The sequence below is a fragment of the Chlorocebus sabaeus genome, chromosome 22, assembly GCF_047675955.1.
Source record: "Chlorocebus sabaeus isolate Y175 chromosome 22, mChlSab1.0.hap1, whole genome shotgun sequence".
NCBI classification, from domain to species: domain Eukaryota; kingdom Metazoa; phylum Chordata; class Mammalia; order Primates; family Cercopithecidae; genus Chlorocebus; species Chlorocebus sabaeus.
Window position 1 is genome coordinate 81,167,887 of NC_132925.1, and position 17,919 is coordinate 81,185,805.

General features: G+C 47.1%; 1 protein-coding gene across 2 annotated transcripts in view; it reads left to right on the forward strand.

Annotated features, from left to right (window-relative positions):
• FAM107A (family with sequence similarity 107 member A) overlaps positions 1-17,919 on the forward strand; it is a 63,997-nt gene that overhangs the window by 25,743 nt on the left and 20,335 nt on the right. Inside the window, exon 2 of one of the 2 annotated variants that reach the window (XM_007984794.3) lies at positions 13,034-13,097. In XM_007984794.3, the coding sequence (XP_007982985.1) occupies positions 13,034-13,097 (64 nt within the window). Of the gene's footprint in view, positions 1-13,033; positions 13,098-15,338; positions 15,580-17,919 lie in introns of those variants that run through there. The other variant, XM_007984793.3, reaches the window with a different exon arrangement.

Below are 17,919 nucleotides of genomic sequence, written 5' to 3' on the forward strand. Positions count from 1 at the left end.
CCATCCACATTTACACCACAAAGACTTTAAAAACCAGATCTGCTTAAAGAAAAGATCAGTTTTTGCCAAAATTTCCAACCCACCCAGCAAATACATTCCAGGGGTGATTATTAGCATGAACTAAAGAACCTTTTCAGAAGAACTTGCCAGAATATTCCTTTAAAATCCAGTACTCTTAAGAGGTTTAACATGAGATTGTACATATACCAAGATCCAGCACAGTGGAAAATATCCCAGTCACTGACCCAGAAATCCTAATAGTAAGAATTTACCCTCTGGGTGGGTGCACTTACCCATGTACAGAAAGATACACATGGGGTATTCATCGAAACCTTCCTCATAACAGCAAAATATATGGCAACCACTTAAATATCCATCAGTTAGGACCTCTAAAATAAGTTTTCAATGACCTCTGCTATGAAGCATTGTGCAAACAGTAGATAATGTGGTGAGTCTGAATGTGCAAGTGTGTAAACATGTCCTCGATGTGCCATAAAGTGACAAAGCAAAGTGTAACCTCTGGTACATTTAGTGTGATCCCATCTGCACTTTATAAAGTATAGATTGGAATCGTTCTGGATGTTTATAGAAGAACAGACAATTCCTGGAGAGATGCATAAGAAATTACTTACATCGGTTTTTTCTGGGAGGAGGATGTGGGCTTGAAGTATTTGGAGATTTGGGGGTTGTGCTTTACACCCATCTGCATTGTTTAATAACTGTGAATAACAATTTAAATGGCTTTATTATTATATAATGAAAAAGCTTATTTAAAAGTTTAAAAGTGAGCCTATGATCAGTAACAGAATTGTGGTAATAGCAATGTGATTATTAAATAGCCTATTGAGTACCAATTATGTGCCAGGCACTGTGTATTCTCTCATTCAATATTAAAACAAGCTCTATTTTGATACTTATTTTATACACGAGGAACCTGAGTCTTAGGTTAAGAGGCTTGGTAAGGCTGCATCTGATTACAAAATGCTGGCTCTTTCCACAGGGCATGGTTCTGGTGCCCGAAGGGAGACCTGTGAGGGCTCTGTCGGGTCCTGTGGGGGTCCTTCAGTGAGTCCCTTGTGGCGGGCTGGAGGCTTCCCACCTGGTGGCAGCTCTGTTCTCTTTGCGTGCTCCCTGTGGTGTTTCTCCCCCTGCCCTGTCTCCTTAGAGCTGCACCGTCCAAAGCAGTCCACTTAATTAATTATGATTAAATAAGACTAAAATTTCAGCTGCTCAGTTGCACTAGCCACATCTCGAGTGCTAAGTAGTCGCATGTGGCTAGTGCCTACCATGTTATCAGAAAGACAGTGAATGTATCCATCCTCGCAGAACATTCTATTGAATTCACTGTCCCAGCCTTGGAGCCAGGCCGACCTGGACTCAAATCTGCTCCATCACTGGAGGAGCTGAGCAAAAGTCACTCAACTCTTTTGAGCCTCACTGTTCTCATCTGTAAAATGGGATGACGATATAGCTACTGCACTGGGCTGTTGCAGGGGTTTAGGATCATGCCTGCTGCATGGGTAGCCCAAAGCCTGTCACACAAGCAGCTGTCACTTAAAAGACAGAGAGGAGGGTAGGACTCTTCAGTCGGATATTTTATGGCCTCGGGCAGGTCTGCTCTGAGGCCTCACCTCCTTGTCTGTAAAATGGGGTAAATGGTACCTACCCTGAAAGGTTGCTGTGAGGATTCAAGAGCATCTATATAGTAGATGCTCAGAAATAGTCAAGTCCCTTTTCCCCTTTCCAAAAAAGGGTTTCCCCTGGCAGGCAAAGCACTCTCACAAGACCCAGAGGAAGGAATCCAGAAGGCCAAATATCAAAAGAAGGCTCAATCTCCAAAATGAAATAATCATGGGATGTTGTCCTATCACCCATTAAATTGCAGGAATGGGGGGAAATGGAACTTTTTACCAAAGAATAACATGCATATTAAATAGTGCACCTTGGCTGGGTATGGTGGCTCATGTCTGTAATCCCAGAACTTTGGGAGGCTGAGGCAGAGGATCACTTAAGCTCAGGAGTTTGAGGCCAGCCTGACCAATATGGTGAAATCCCATCTCTACTAAAAATACAAAAAGTTAGCCAGGTGCAGGAGAATCACTTGAATCCGGGAGACAAATGTTGCAGTGAGCCGAGATCACACTACAGTATTCCAGCCTAGGCAACAGAGCGGGACTCCATCTCAAAAAAAAAAAAAAAAAAAAAAGGTGCACTTGTTTTAAGTATACTACTTAACACATTTTTAGAAACTGAAAATACCTGTGTAACCAGATCAAGAATCAGAACATCAACAGCACCCTGGAAGCCCCTCCTGCCCCTTCCCATCCGCTATTGCCCTCCACAGGGGCAACCGCTATCCCGACTTCTAACACTAGAGATTAGTTTTAGTTTTTAGTAGACAAACCTAGATTCCTAACATCCAGGCTTGCTGAAGTTGTGGACAGTCCCATAATCTCAGGCACGGAAGGCCTGAGATTTGGAAAATGTTTGGAAAAGGTTTGGAAAATGGTACAGCCATTTTGCAAAATAATTTGGCAGTATCTACTAAAACTTAAGATACATGTACTTCTTGGTCTAGCATTTCCACTTCCCAGTGTCTGCCCTAGAGAAACGTTCACCCACGTGGACAGAAAGGCAACAAGTACAAGGGTGTTTGGAGCAGAATTATTTGTAATAGTGAAAAATTGAGACTGGGTATGGTGGCTCACTCCTATAATCCCAGCACTTTGGGAGGCCGAGGCAGGCAGATCATTTGAGGTCAGGAGTTTGAGACCAGCCTGGCCAACATGGTGAAACCCCATCTCTACTAAAAACACAAAAATTAGCCGGGCATGGTGGTGTGTGCCTGTAATCCCAGCTACTCAGGAGGCTGAGGGAGGAGAATCGTTTAAACCTGGGAGGCGGAGGTCACAGTGAGCCGAGATCCCGGCATGGCACTCCAGCCAGGGTGACAAGAGCAAAACTCTGTCTCAAAAAAAAGAAAAGAAAAGAAAAATTGGAAGCAACCTAAATGTCCAACTAAAGCAGAATGGTTTAAAAAAACAACCATAGGGCACCACACTGTGGTTTACACTGTAGTAGATCAGAAGAGTGAGGTGGATCTACATGTACCGATGTAGAAATATCTCCAAGACATACCAGAGAGTGTAAAAAGGAAGCTGCAGAAAAATGACCAAATTCACACATGCAGCATCAAAAACAGTGATGACTCAGGGAAGGGGGTGAGATTAGGGCATGGCTGGGACAGTAAGGAGAAATGTTACTTTTTAAAATCTGTATGCAACTGACTGGTTCCAAATGTTTAGAGTAGCAGTCGATTTATGTATTATTTGTGTGAATTATTTTGCAAGTGTTTAAGGGAAATGAAACAACCACCCACCAAGTCCAGGTGTGGAGAAAAGACTGCCCCTCTGCCTGCTGGCAGGGGGTGGGTGGCTCCCACCCAGGGCCTCAGCTTGAGTTCCAGGAGAGTAGTTTTCTGGGCCTCTGACACCTAAGGGGATGAATGAATGGAGGCGTGAGAAGGCCCTGGAGACCAGAATTGTGGAGGCCTCCTTTGATGGAAAGCAGTGCCCTCATTACTGCACCTCGGCTGAGAACTCAACACCCATGTGATGTAAGTGGACCCCTGCAAAGGAACAAGTCCCGGGGCTGGGCGCCTGCTCCAAACAGAGCCCAGCACTTTAAAGGAAGGATTGCTGGGTCTGATTCTCTCCATCCCTGGGGATGGAAAAGAGAGGTGGCAGGCGTCACCTCACAATAGGGTGGCTTTGTGAGAGTGAAGCACTGAGGTGGAGGCTCGGGGTGAGTGTTGTGACATCCAGTGGCTGTGTGCTCCAGAGAGTGGAGGTTGTAGAGGAGGGCAGCAGCCAGCGCTCTCCGAGACTCCGTCTCAAAAAAAAAAAAAAAAAAAAAAAAAAAAAAAAAAAAAAAAAAAAAAAAAAAAAAGAATAAGCCAGGTGGGGAGGCTGGCCCAGCTGACTCCAGGGAGAAGGGTTCCTTAACCTCGCTGAGCCTCAGTTTCCTCCTCTGTAAAATAAGTGCAGGCTCTTGCCATCTTACACACACACGAAAGCTCCTGAGTCAGACTGCCTCAAGTCTACTTACAAAGCTGCCACTTGCCAGCTGTGTATCTTTTTTATTTTTTAATTTCCATCCAACTGTGTATCTTAACCTGCCGAAGGCCTCAGCTTCCTTCGCAAGAACTTCACTCTTCCCTAATCTCAGAGGACTTTCATGTGGTTTAAATGAGACCATATCGGTAAAGTCATGTTACAGTGCCCAGCAGTAGAATAGGCTCGATAGCTGTTTGCTACAATTATTAAGTTGATAATCTATTAATTTTTATTTACAAAGCACCCATGTGCCAAGGACTGTGCTAGGCATTGCAGACACATCCCTAAATAAGTTGCAATTCCTATTCTTACAGTGTTTACAATCTAATGGAGGTGTAAATAAAGATACCTAGAGACATACCTCCAACTGATTCACTCCAGATTTCAAGGACGAATACCCTAAGGTCCAACCCTCATCTCTTCCAAATTCAGACTTCAGGCCCATGTGTATTTATCAACGATGCAATTTTGCTAACACCTTCCTCCTCCCTGCCAATCCAAAGCATTGTGTATGGGAGTGACCTCAATGTGTCCCCAAAAATCTATGTTGTAAACATGTCAGAAGTATAATACGAAGTGACACGATCATTGTTGGCAGTATCCACTATAGCTAAACATTCACCTACCTATGACCCCCCAAGTCCACTGCTGGATATCTGCCCAAGAGAAATGAGTAATCATTTTGACCCAAAAATTCATGGAAAGGTGTTCATAGCAGCTTTATGACTGATAGCCAAAAACTAGAAACCATCCAAATGTTCGTTCTCAGGAGAATGTATCAGCAAACTGTGACATAGCCACCAAATGGAATACTTAAGTCAGAAATCAAGAGGAATGAACTACTGACACAGGCAGCCACACCGATGAATCTCCAACACACGGCTGAGTAAAAGAAGCCAGGCCAAAACCAGCACATTTTATTATTCCATTTATGTGAAGTTCTAGAGTAAGAGAAACGAGTCTGTAGTGACAGAGGCCAGAATGGCTCTTACCCTGGGAGAAAGTAGGTATTGACTGGGGTGCAGTCAGTCTTGATATATATTTTGTCATATATATCAAGATATAAAGCAAGCCAATCTTGTTTTATATCTTGATCTTGGAGGTGGTTATGTGCGTGAACACATATATACAACCTCATTGAGCTGCACAAGTAAGGTTAGTGGACTTTATGCTATACCTCAATTTTTATCTTATTTTATTTTTTTTGAGACGGTATCTTGCTCTGTCGCCCAGGCTGGAGTGCAGTGGCACGATCTGGGCTCACTGCAACCTCCACCTCCCAGGTTCAAGTGATTCTCCTGCCTCAGCCTCCCGAGTAGCTGGGATTACAGGCACCCACCACCAGGTCTGGCTAATTTTTTGTATTTTTAGTACAAACAGGGTTTCTTCATGTTGACCAGGCTGGTCTTGAACTCCTGAGCTCACACCATCTGCCTGCCTCAGCCTCCCAAAGTCCTGGGATTACAGGCGTGAGCCACCACACCCAGCCTACACCTCAATTTTTAAATGTTTAAAAACAAATAAAGCAAGGTCCCTTAAATGCTCCTTGGTGCATAGGGAAGACTATGGCAGATGTGGATTGGGCCCATGGTTGGTCTTCTTGACACTTTCACATTGAGGCTTCAGCCTCTAGGAGAAGCAATGGGACAAACTGGAGAAGAGGAGGATTTGGGGATAGGATCATTGAGGCTGCCAGTGACCAATGCCAAGAGGTTTTTCTCAACAATCAGGACACGAAAAAGAGGCAGGCAGAGGCCACAGGAAGGACAGGAGAAATGCAGATGTCTTTGCCTCAGGGAAGATTGAGTTGTGCCCAGTTGTATTGAGATGTATTGTGCATTACACAACAGTATTTCCTCTGGAATTTGTGTCTGCTAACTTTCACTAACCAAAATTATAATTAAGCCAGCATCTCCCGATTTGAAAATGGTGTGAACACATGACAGTTGGCCATATTTTTCAGCATAGTCCTTGGAAAATACTGTCAGTTATCAGTAACGCATCAGCAATGATCTAGGTGGAGTTTCTCTCGCTCACCAAATGCCAACCATTGAAGGGAGAGAGGCCTCTGCCTTGGACACTGAGGTTCCACTGGATACAGGTTGGCGTTATTTTCCAACAAGTCTTGAATGGAAGGGGGTTGGCAGGTGTGCAAGCAATATTTCGTGTGTGTGTGTGTGTGCGCGCACGTGGCTGTTTATTTCACTTGGGTGCAAGTGGGCTGAATCCAAAAAGAGAGTCAGCAAAGAGTGGTGGGATTATCATTAGTTCTTACGGGTTTGGGATAGGCGGTGGAGTTAGGAGCAATTTTTTGCGGGCAGGGGGTGGATCTTACAAAGTACATTCTCAAGGGTGGGGAGAACATTACAAAGTACCTTCTTAAGGGCCAGGGAATATACATTATCACAAGGGCGGGGAGGGTGTATTGTCACAAATACAACTGTCAGTTGATCAATTAAGGTGGGGCAGGAACAAATCACAATGGTGGAATGTCATCAGTTAAGGCAGGACCTGGATATTTTCGCTTATTTTGTGGATCTTCAGTTGCTTCAGGTCATCTGGATGTATACGTGCAGGTCACAGGGCATATCATGGCTTAGCTTGGGCTCAGAGGCCTGACATTCCTGTCTTCTTATATTAATAAGAAAAACAAAACAAAATCGTGGTAAAGTGTTGGGGTGGAGAAAATTTGGGGGGGTGGTACGGAGAGATGATGGGCGATGTTTCTCGGGCTGCTTTGAGCAGCATGGGAACCTACAGTGGGAGAGATTAAACTGAAGAAAGATTTTGGGGTAAGGGTTGATATTGTGGGGTTGTTAGAAGGAGCATCTGTCATATAGAATGATTGGTGATGGCCTGGATGTGGTTTTGTATGAATTGAGAAACTAAATAGAAGACACAAGATCCGAATAAAAGAAGGAAGAAAACAGGTATTAAAGGACTAAGAATTGGGAAGACCCAGAACATCCAATTAGAGAGTGTCCAAGGGGGTTAAGCGTAATTATTTGTTTGGTTGGCAAGTTTTTGGGCTCTATCCTTGAGTTTTTTATGTTGTCATATACCAGGCCAGATTGATTTAGGTAAAAACAAAACTCTTCATTTAAAAATATACAGAGTCCTCTTTGTTCAGCAGTAAGTCAGTCAAGACCTATTCCTGTCTTCTTACGTTAATAATAAGAAAAACAAAACAGTAGTGAAATGTTGGTGTCATGAGGGGAACAGGAAGCTGTTTTGTCCTATTTGCAAATTGATTTTGGGGGGTAAGGAAAACTAGTGTACATGTGCCTGTCCAGTTACAGGTAGACACATGTAGGTGGAGGAGCCACAGAGGAAGAAGAGACCTTGTGTAAGGCAAAACTGGAAATGTAAAGTGAAAAGATGAGAAGGAGCACCAAGAGAGGTGTCTTGCACCCAGACTCCTAGGGATCCAGCGAGGGCAGCAGCCGTTAGAGGTTGTAGTGGGGATTGATGGGGCAACTGGGTTGGGGGGGTTCAATTTTCATGGTGTATGAGAAAGCGCACAGTGCCTACAAGCAACCTTTCATTGTTATTCATGGGGTTGGGGATAAGTAAACAAGAAGAGGGGCTGGGAGGAGAGTTCAAAGAACAAGGGGAAGGTAGCCAAGGATAGAGTGAAATGCAGGGCAAATGTCTTCCTAAGCAATAGTAACTGCTAATATTTTTAAGTTTGTCAGTATGGATAGAGGGCTTATCTGTAATACAGAGCTGAAAAGCCCTAATGGTTTTGGTAATGTGTGTAATGGTTTTGGTAATGAAGAGTGAAGGAGCATAGAGAAGGTGAAAGGTTACCCAGGGTAATTCCGGTGGATCTTTGCTGAGAGATGCACAAAGGAACAGCAACAGGGATAGTAGTTTGTGTTGTGAAGAGTCCAAATATGGGGGTCGGGGGGGTGGAATTGACATAAGGAGAAAGGTTGCCGTAAGTAGACGCAGAGAAATGTGGCAGCTTGTTGGTGCGAAATGTCTGGGGAGTTCTCACCAAATCTAGAAAGTCTAGAAAGTAAAGAAGTTCCTCAGGTGGATAAATATGAGGGCTATTAAAGGAGGTTCACAGGTACAGGGAGAGGGAGAGGTAGTCCGGTCGGCCTGTAGAGCGGGGACGGCTGTGTAAGAGCAGGAAGAAAGGGAAATGCAAAGCCAGCAATTGTTCGCTAAGGAGAGATTAGAAATGGCAGGGAGGGAGTCAGTGAGATTGATAGTATGTTGGAGGTAATTAGGGAGGGGTAGAGAGTAACTGGAGAATGGGGACAAGGATAAGAGTGAGTAGAAAAGTAGAAAAAAAAAAAGACTTCATCAGGATAGAAGAATTGGAGTGTACCTTGCCACTGACGATCTTTTATCCACCTCAAGAGAGAGTTAAGGGTGGCTGTTTGAGGTGAAACCAGGATATATCCGTTATGATGGTTTGGAGGAAAAGTGTAAACTGGCAGTGTAAACAAGGGCAGGGCATTTACGAGTAGTTGAGAATGGTGAATAGGAGTATGACTAGACAGAAGATAGTAGGGATGACAAGTTTTTGGGATGCAGTCCAAGTAGCGGGGGTGACTGCATAAAGGCCTGTTGCAAAAAGTAGTGTAAGAATGAATAGACCTAATAGAATGAAGGGATATGTTAGGCTCATAAAGGTTATTACTGCTCTTCAGAAATGCGAGTGAGTTTAAGGGAAGTAGGAAAGAGTACTTGTGACTTCCAAGAGGAAGAGGAGAGATCAGGCTGGCTGTCCGATGGACACAGCTTTATTCTAGAATGGTGAACCCAATGGGGAGGGTCCAGCAGGCAGACGGCAGTTGGGATACTATAGATGACTAAGTAGGGTCCGGTCCATCGAGGTTGTAGAGTTTGAGGGGTCAGATTCTTAACAAGAACTGATCATCCAGCTTGGGTGTCTTCATATGGCTGGGAATCTGGAGTAGGCAATAGAATATTAGCATCTTGGCGGATTTCCTGTCTAGCCTGCTGGAGGACTGGAAGATAGTCACCTAGAGGTTGGTATCTGGGACGAGGTTGGGGCCAAGCAAGAAAGTGCGTCCATATAAATGTTCAAATGGACTGTACCCTGTAGTATCTTGAGGACAGGCTCTAATTCTGAGAAGGGCAAGAGGTAAAAGTACTGTCTAGTCCTTTTTAAGTTGGAGGCTGAGACTGGTGAGGTATGTCCTTAAAAGACCATTAGTCCGTTCTACCCTTCCTGAAGATTGAGGACGGTAAGGGGTACGAAGATTCCACTGAATACCAAGAGCCTGAGAAACTGCTCGGGTGATTTGACTAATAAAGGCCGGTCTGTTATCAGACTGTTTAGAGGTGGGAAGGCCAAACCAAGGAATTATGTCTGACAGAAGGGAAGAAATGACCGAGGTGGCCTTCTCAGACCCAGTGGGAAAGTCCTCTACCGATCCAGTGAAAGTGTCTACCCAGACCAAGAGGTATTTTAGTTTTCTGATCAGGGCATGTGAGTAAAGTCAATTTGCCAGTTCCGGGCAGGGGCAAATCCCTGAGGCAAGCGACATTTCTTTGAACTCCAGTTCTGGGAACTGCTCCTTCTGAAATTCTGGCTTTGTGATGCTGATGTTGCCCTTGGGATCCAGTCCACCTTCCCAGGTCTGTGTGGAGAGAGATGAGCAGCAGCTCAGATCCCCTCTGGACTCTCTAGACTGGGTCCTTTTTCTTTTTCTATGTCCTGAAATTTTCTTCCACAGATGAGGTTACTTCTTCCCTTAATCCTTTCATTAAAAAACACAAAAGAGGCCAGGCGCGGTGGCTCACACCTGTAATCTCAGCACTTTGGGAGGCCAAGGCGGGCGGATCACGAGGTCAAGAGATCAAGACCATCCTGGCTAACATGGTGAAACGCCGTCTCTACTAAAAATACAAAAAATTAGCCAGATGTGGTGGTGGGCGCCTATAGTCCCAGCTACTCGGGAGGCTGAGGCAGGAGAATCACTTGAACCTGGGAGGTGGAGATTGCAGTGAGTCGAGATCGCGCCACTGTATTCCAGCCTGGGTGATGAGCGAGACTCCGTCTCAAAAAAAAAAAAAAAGCACAAAAGATACTTCAAACCACAAACACTCTCCCTCTCCCTCTTCCATCCCCTCCTTGGTGGTGGAGTTCAAAATTGGAACCCCCAGGGGAAACAACAGGAGCCCAGGCAATTCTGTTCACCCTGATCATCCCTGAGCAGGCCACAGCTGAGGCTCCTCCTGGTTCTGGCCCTGGCTCACTCTCTGGGAAATTACCCACTTTATCATACAGCGCAGAGGCCTTTATGTGGCTGCATTCCCTCATTCACTGATTCATTCATTCCCTCAATAAATCTTTGTTGAGTGTCCACTCCAAGCACAGCTCCAGGCTGGGCCCTGGGGAGACAGCTGTGAATAGGACCCAATTCCTTTTCAAGGCAAGTCCAGTGTGGTGAAGGAAGCGGGGTTGAGAGTCATAATTCAGTAGGAAGTATTAACATAGGGGAAGTCTGGGTGCTACGGAAGCACGTGGTTGAGGGGGACCTCCCTGAGGAAGTAGCATTTCTGCCAAGACCTAAAGGATGAGAAGAAGTGAGCCAGGCAGAATAGGGAGCTTCCCAGGTGAAGGGAATAGTTCCTGCAGAAGCTGGCAGGTGAGAGAAGCCATGGCTTTCAGGGAACCCAGAGAGTTCTCAGTGGTTGGAGTATGAGGCGTGGGGGAAGTTGGCCCCTGTCTCCTCACTGATCTTCTCTCATGTAACTGCCCCTGTGTTCCCTCCACTTTAGCCACCCTGACCTCCTTGCTGCTCCTGAATATGCCAGGCACAGCCCAGCTCAGAACCTTTGCAGTAACTGCTGACTCTGCCCCAGGATGTCCACTTGGCTAACTCCCAGCTTCTTTCAAGTCTGTGTCCATGTTTCATTTTCCCACTGAGACCCATCTGAGCATCTACTTATGACCACAGGTGGTCCCCACTTACCACCAGCCACCCTATTTCCCTCCTCTCCACTTCCTTTTTTCCCAAGTCTCTCTGGTCTCCTTCCACACTGTCTACCTTACTTATTCATCGTGATTATTGTCTCTCTCCCATGCTAGAATGTGAATGTGAACGCCGCAAGGACAGGGACCTTTGTTGTATTCAATGAGGCATCCAGGCCCTTGCACAGTGGAAGGAACAAACAGATGGAATTTGAGAGGCTGGCAGGGAAGCGCCAGGCTGCAGAAGCCTTGTAGGCCTGGGGAAGGCATGTGGGTTTGAGTCCCCAGTGCAAAGGGAAGACATGATGCAGAAGGGTTCCAAGGAAGGCAGAATCAGGATCTGAGTTATGCTTTAATAGCTCACACTTGAGTCTTTGTGGAGAACGACTTGAAGGAGAGTGATATGGTTTGACTCTGTGTCCCCACTCAAATCTCATCTCAAATTGTAATCCCCACATGTCGAGGGAGGGACCTAGTGGGAGGTGTTTAGGTCATGGGGGCAGATTCCCCCATGCTGTTCTCGTGACAGTGAGTGAGTTCTCACAAGAGCTGATGGCTTTAAAGTGTGGCACTTCCTTGCACATGCTCTCTCTCTGTCTCTCCTGCTGCCATGTAAAATGTTCCTTACTTCCCCTTCACTTTTCACCATAATTGTAAGTTTCCTGGAACCTCTCCAGCCATTTGGAACTGTGAGCCAGTTAAACCTCTTTGTTTATAAATTACCCAGTCTCAGGCAGTATCTTTATAGCAGTGTGAAAACTGACTAATACAGAAAACAATTTACTGTTGATATTCAGTGGTACCCAGGCTAGGGTGGTGGCATGGAGGCCTGGGAGAAGTGGATGGACTCCAGAAATTCACTAGAAGGTGGACTCACCAGGTCTGGGAGATCAGACGACTATGAGGTTGCAGGAAGACAGGGCAAGGAAGACTCCCAGGCTCCTGGTCTGAGCAACAGAGTCAGAGTAGAGCCATGTGCTGAGATGGGGGAGACAGGGGAGGCACAGGTTGGAGGCTTGGGTGTCAAGAGTTCTGTTTGGGCCATGATGAGTTTCAGGTGTTTATTAGACTTTCAAGTGAAGATGTCAAGTAGCTGATTGGACAAGGTCAAAGCTCAGAAGCATGGTCTAGATTGAAAATATATAATACATTAGGGGAATGTTGGCTTAGAGTTCTCTTTAAAGCCCTGAGAGTGTGGAGAGACAAGAAAAGATGTCCGAGAACTGGGCCTAAGGACCAAGTCCTGGAGCCTTCTGACTTGATCCCTGAAGAATGAGGACTTTGCCAGGAAGGTAGGAAGAAGGTAGTCCAGGCCGAAGGAACGGCATGGGCATGAGCTTGACCTAAAAGAACATGGGCCTCAGGGCTCTTAGAAACTGTGCAAGTCATCCAAAACAAGGAAAGTCTGAGAAACTGTCACAGCCAAAGCAGCCAGAGGGGACATGATGACTGAATGTCACGTAGTATTCTGGAGGGATTCTGGAACAGAAAAGAGACATTAGGTAAAAACTCGGGAAATCTGAATAAAGTATAAACTTTAGTTAATAATAATGCATCGATATGGTCTATTAATTGTAACAAATGCACCATACAACTCACATGTACAGCTGCATACATGTAAGGTGTTAATAACAGGGAAACTGGGTGTGGGGTATAAGATAACTGTCTGTACTATCTTCTTAACTTTTCCCTAAATCTAAAACTATTTTTAAAAATAATAAAGTTTATTTTTTAAAAAAGAGCATGTGTCTCATAAATACACACGTGGGCACACACACACACACACACACATACATCCATTCCAAAGACTATGATAATTTCTTTCTCTGGAGAGGACTTTGACCCTGACCAGTGCCTTCAGTGGTCAAAAGACTCAGATACATTGTGAATATCCCATCACCCCTCCCTCTGCCAAAGAACCAAGGGTCCTCACCTCCACCTACTTTCTTTCTGTTTACAGAAAACATACTCTCCTCAGGCCAGATTTCATAGTGAAAATGAGAAGCAGAGACGAAATGGCTCAGGTAAGTCAGACCCACCTAGAATTCCTAGGTGCGGCCAGAGTCCATCCCTTCAGCATGCTCCACAAAAGCACATCCCATAGCCACAATTTCCCTGAGTCCCACTTTGCTCCACAGCTGTTTTGGTTTCCCCCTTGCAGCAAAAGTTCTGGCACCATCTGGGTTCAAATTCTGGCTCCACTACCAACTCATTATGTGATCTTGAGCACGTCACTTGAGCCTTATTTCCTTAACTGTAAAAGGGGCATAACCATTGCTTGAGGCCAGGCGTAGTGACTCATGCCTGTAATCCCAGCACTTTGGGAGGCCAGGGCAGGTGGATCACCTGAGGTCAGGAGTTTGAGACCAGCCTGGCCAACATGGGGAAACCACGTCTCTACTAAAAATACAAAATTAGCTGGATGTGGTGGCACGCACCTGTAACCCCAGCTACTCAGGAGGCTGAGGCAGGAGAATAGCTTGAACCCAGGAAGTGGAGGTTGTGGTGAGCCATCGAAAGAAAGAAAGAAAGAAAGAAAGAAAGAAAGAAAGAAAGAAAGAAAGAAAGAAAGAAAGAAAGAAAGAAAGAAAGAAAGAAAGAAAGAAAGGAAGGAAGGAAGGAAGGAAGGAAGGAAGGAAGGAAGGAAGGAAGGAAGGAAGGAAGGAAGGAGAAAGAAAGAACCATAGCTTGGTCAAAGAGCTATCGAGTGGATTAAATGAGGTGAACTGTAAATTGGATATCATTTCATCCTCCGAAGAAAGGATATAAGGTAGTGAACGCCAAATATCTGGAATCATGCCTGGCACTACTGAAGGCGGGTTGTTGATGACAGACACAATCAATCTGACCAACCAGTGAGGCCCCCAAAGATCAAGTGTCACCTTGGGCCCCTGACTGGTGTCTGAGGTGTGGCAGATGGGCCTTCAGGACACTGGATGGTGTCTGGGGAGCAGAGAGGTACAGTACCCCTGAGTCAGAGCAGAAGCTGGGTCTGGGCAGTGGCCATGGGCCAACCAAAGAGAGCTTGGCCAACAGTTGGCCTTGAAGGTACCAAGACTGGTAACAGGCAGCCGAGACCCCAACAGCCAGCTCAAGATTCCCTGACCCTTTCAGACACAATCTTGAACAGAGGCCATCCAGTACCCTGGACAGCTCCAGGAGTCGCTAGATTTCGGGGGCATAAGTTTTGTGGGCAGAGAACTGGATTGGGTCTTGGTTGTGCACACATGGGCAAGCCACCTCACCTCCCTGAGTCTCAAAGACCTCACCTGTAAACTGGAGGGAATCCCACCCTTCAGGGCTGTTGTGACAAGTGAATGAGATAACAGAAAGGAAAAGGAGCAGGTGGTCAAGGTCTGTAGTCGGACCACCCGCATTCAGGTATCCCAATCCCACACTGTGTGACTTCAGAGAAGTTGCATCACCCCTCTGAGTCTCCGTTTTCTCTCATTTGCAATGTTAATAGACCCTGCTTCATAGGATTATGAAGATTAAATGAAACAGAACATGAAGCACACAATTAACATGAATTTTTATTTTAGAAGAAACTTAGCACCAGACACAGACACAGAATAGATCCTCAAAATTGCCAGCTTCTGGTATCTCCTGAAGCCCCCTGGTGAGCTTGGCACCTCCCACCTTTAGACCTGATTGGCCCACTCATCTCTGATTGTTACAGACCCTCCACAAAGCCAAGAAAGCAATCTGGTGGAATTCCATAGACCTCCGCCCTCAGCCTTCGCACCCAGCGAAGACCCTGCCTCTCAGTGCCACCCACCCCATGATATTTGGGACATGTTTTAAAGTACCAGTATGTACTGTATAGTGTTTGTTCTGCACCAGCCTCTGTTCTGGGCTACACACACACACACACACACACACACACACACATACACACACTCTAAGCTGATTAACCTCACAACTATGTGAGGAAAGTACTCTGGTTATCCCCATTTTACAGATGAGGAAACTGAGTTTCTGCAAGGTTAGGTAACTAAATCGTGGGGTCACACAGCTATTAAATGGTGGTGGTGGGACCTAATCCCAGGTATGGCGCTTCAGAACCCCATGCTGGTAGCATCAACGAGGCCGGCGGCCAAAGAAAGGAGAAGAGTAGGCGGGAGACCGATCCTGGAAGTCAGGACACTGTGTTCTCGCCTCGGCCCTGGAACCTCGGGGCTAGGAGTCCTCACTGCAGACGTTCACCTGCGCCCTGCCTGCTACCTGGGCGCGGACATCTGCCCTGGCCCCTGCCCCCCTCCTTCCCCCCGCGGCATCTCCTCTCCCGCCGCCGTAACCTGACCCTCCGCGGGGTTTGGGCCTTGGAGCCGCGTCATCGTCGCGGAGGCGCTCGGGCTCCGGACTACGCTCTTGCTGTGCGCTCCCGGGACCCGCAGTGCTGGCTCTGCAGTAGGAGGCGCGCGGGCATGGCGCAGAGGTTGGACGAGTGGGTCCGGGGGCCCTCCGATGCCACCGGACTCTACCGGGCCGTGCTGCTCAGGTCGGGTAAGTGGGAGCAACGCCACCCTCGCCGCGGGAAGAGCGCGAGGAGGGCTCGGCGGTGCACGGCGCTCAATCCCTGGTCAGCCCGCCGCTGGCCGCCTCTGCTTCGTTGCTCTGCTTCTTTCCTAACCTTACGTCATTCTTTTTGCTTGCTTGCTTGTTTGTGACAGGGACTCATTCTTTCTCCCAGGCTAGAGTGCAGTGGCGCAATCGTAGCTCACTGCAGCTTCCAACTCCTGGGCTCAAGCGATCCTCCCGCCTCAGCCTCCTGAGTAGCTGGGACCACAGGTGCGCACCACTACACCCGGCTAATTTTTTAAATTTTTTGTAGAGACAGGGTCTCTCTAGTGCTGTCCAGGCTGGTCTCTAACGCCTGGACTCAAACGATCCTCACGTCATTCTTTTTAATTACTTTTCTTTTTTTTTTCTTCCTTCCTCCTTTCCGCCTTTCTTTCCTTCCTTTGTTCCTTCCCTCTTCCTGCATTCATCCTTTTGGGGATCTATGACATACACTGTTTTCTTCCTATGTGTGAGAACACGCGCACACAGTTTCTTGACTACAGAAGTCCTGTGCGGTTCCACCTCCTGGCTGATATCTTAAACAGAGACTCACACAAGTGCGCGAAGGCGGCTGTAGGCGCGGCAGGTTTGGGCCAGGAGAGGGGAAAATGGGCACGACCGAGTAGCAGGCAATGGGGCATAAAGAAGCAGGAGCCTGGCAGCAAGGTTGAAGGAGGTCTGCTGTCCAGTGAGGCATGACATAGGAGGGGAGGAGAAGGGAAAGAGAGCTACGAGAGCAACTGCCTTTCTATATGTGTACGTGCAACGATTTGGAAGGAAACACAGGGTGGTTTTTTTTTCTTAAGGTTGGGGATTGGATGACAGATGCTTTTTCTCTTTCATCTTTTTGTTTGCTTGTTTGCAGTAAGCACTTGTTGCTTTTCTACTCAGGAAAAGGAGGCCTTTTTATTTAGAAAAATGAAGTTAACGTAATGTATGACCAGTGTCCAAATAATTCGGAGACTACAGGGATGTAGGGGGAAAAAAGAGAAAGAAAGCCCCAGTAAGCATTTGTGGTATTTCCTTCCGGAGTATCCTTGGAGAGAGACGTTTGGAGGAGGTGAAATGCTATCTCGTGCTGGGATCCTGCACCGTGCGGGTCCGTGATTACAAAGCGTCAAGGGACTTGGACTCACGGGCCAGCTACCCTCTGCCTTGGGCAAGGAGCTGGCGCTACCCGTGGGCCTGCCCGCCGACCCCTGTGGAGCCAAAGCGCGAGGCAAACCAGCTGCCGCGTCTGCAGCGGCGGTGCCTGTCCCCGCGCCCTGCGCGTCCAGGTCTGTAACTGTTCGCCCCTCTCGCTTAGGCCCCGCCTCCGGGAGATCCCGCCACCCAGTTACTGGCACCACAGTTCTCCAAGTCCCAAAGCAAGAACTGGCCCAAACTTCAGGATTGGCGGCGCCTTCCTAAAGGAGGGTCTCAAATCTGGCTGAGGCTGGGCAGGCAGAGAGGGAGAAGCTTTATCTTCAGACGAATCTGATTTCAAATCCCTGCTCCGGCGATTTCCCCATAAAGCACGCCACCCTAAGTGTCCCCACCCAGTTCTCGATCGTTTCACAAAGCTGCGGAGGGGGTCTCCCTAATCTGAAGGCCTTGTGTTCCCCCTCACCTCTTAGCTATCAACCCACGCAGAAAAGCAAACACGTAGGAGTGGTTCCAAGGGCTGCAGCCTGCCGGGTATGGAGCAGGAAGGGAGCAGTGCCTGAGAAAAGGGGACGGAGGCTGCACTGGCGAGCACTTAGTATCCGCTGCGCAGGCTGCCCTGGCTCCCTCCACCACTCTACAAGTGTTACCCGTTGACGGTGTCCTGGTTCTCGGCGTCTTGAACAAAGAATTGGACAAAACGCACAAAGCAAGGAAAGAATAAACAAAAGCAAAGATGTATTGAAAATGAAAGTACACTCCACAGGGCGGGAGGGGACCCGAGCGTGGGACCTCAAGAGCCCCGTTACAGAATTTTCTGGGGTTTAAATACCCTCTAGAGGTTTCCATTGGTTACTTAGTGTACGTCCTATGTAGACGAAGAGGACAAAGTGAAGTTATATAATCATTTATTGAGTGCACTCCCTATGTAAATGGACAGGATATTTCCTGTCATAGCCGAAGTGTTTCCGTTTGATTTCGTTCTGTTCTGAGAAGTCACCGTGAAGCGGCCTTATGTTCCCTGCCTCCAGACCCTATTCTCCTGCCTCGCAAGGACACTGCCAATTGTCATCTCCATTTAAGAGATAAGGAGACCGAGGTTCAGAGAGCTTAAGTACCTTGCCCGTGGTCCGCTAAGGA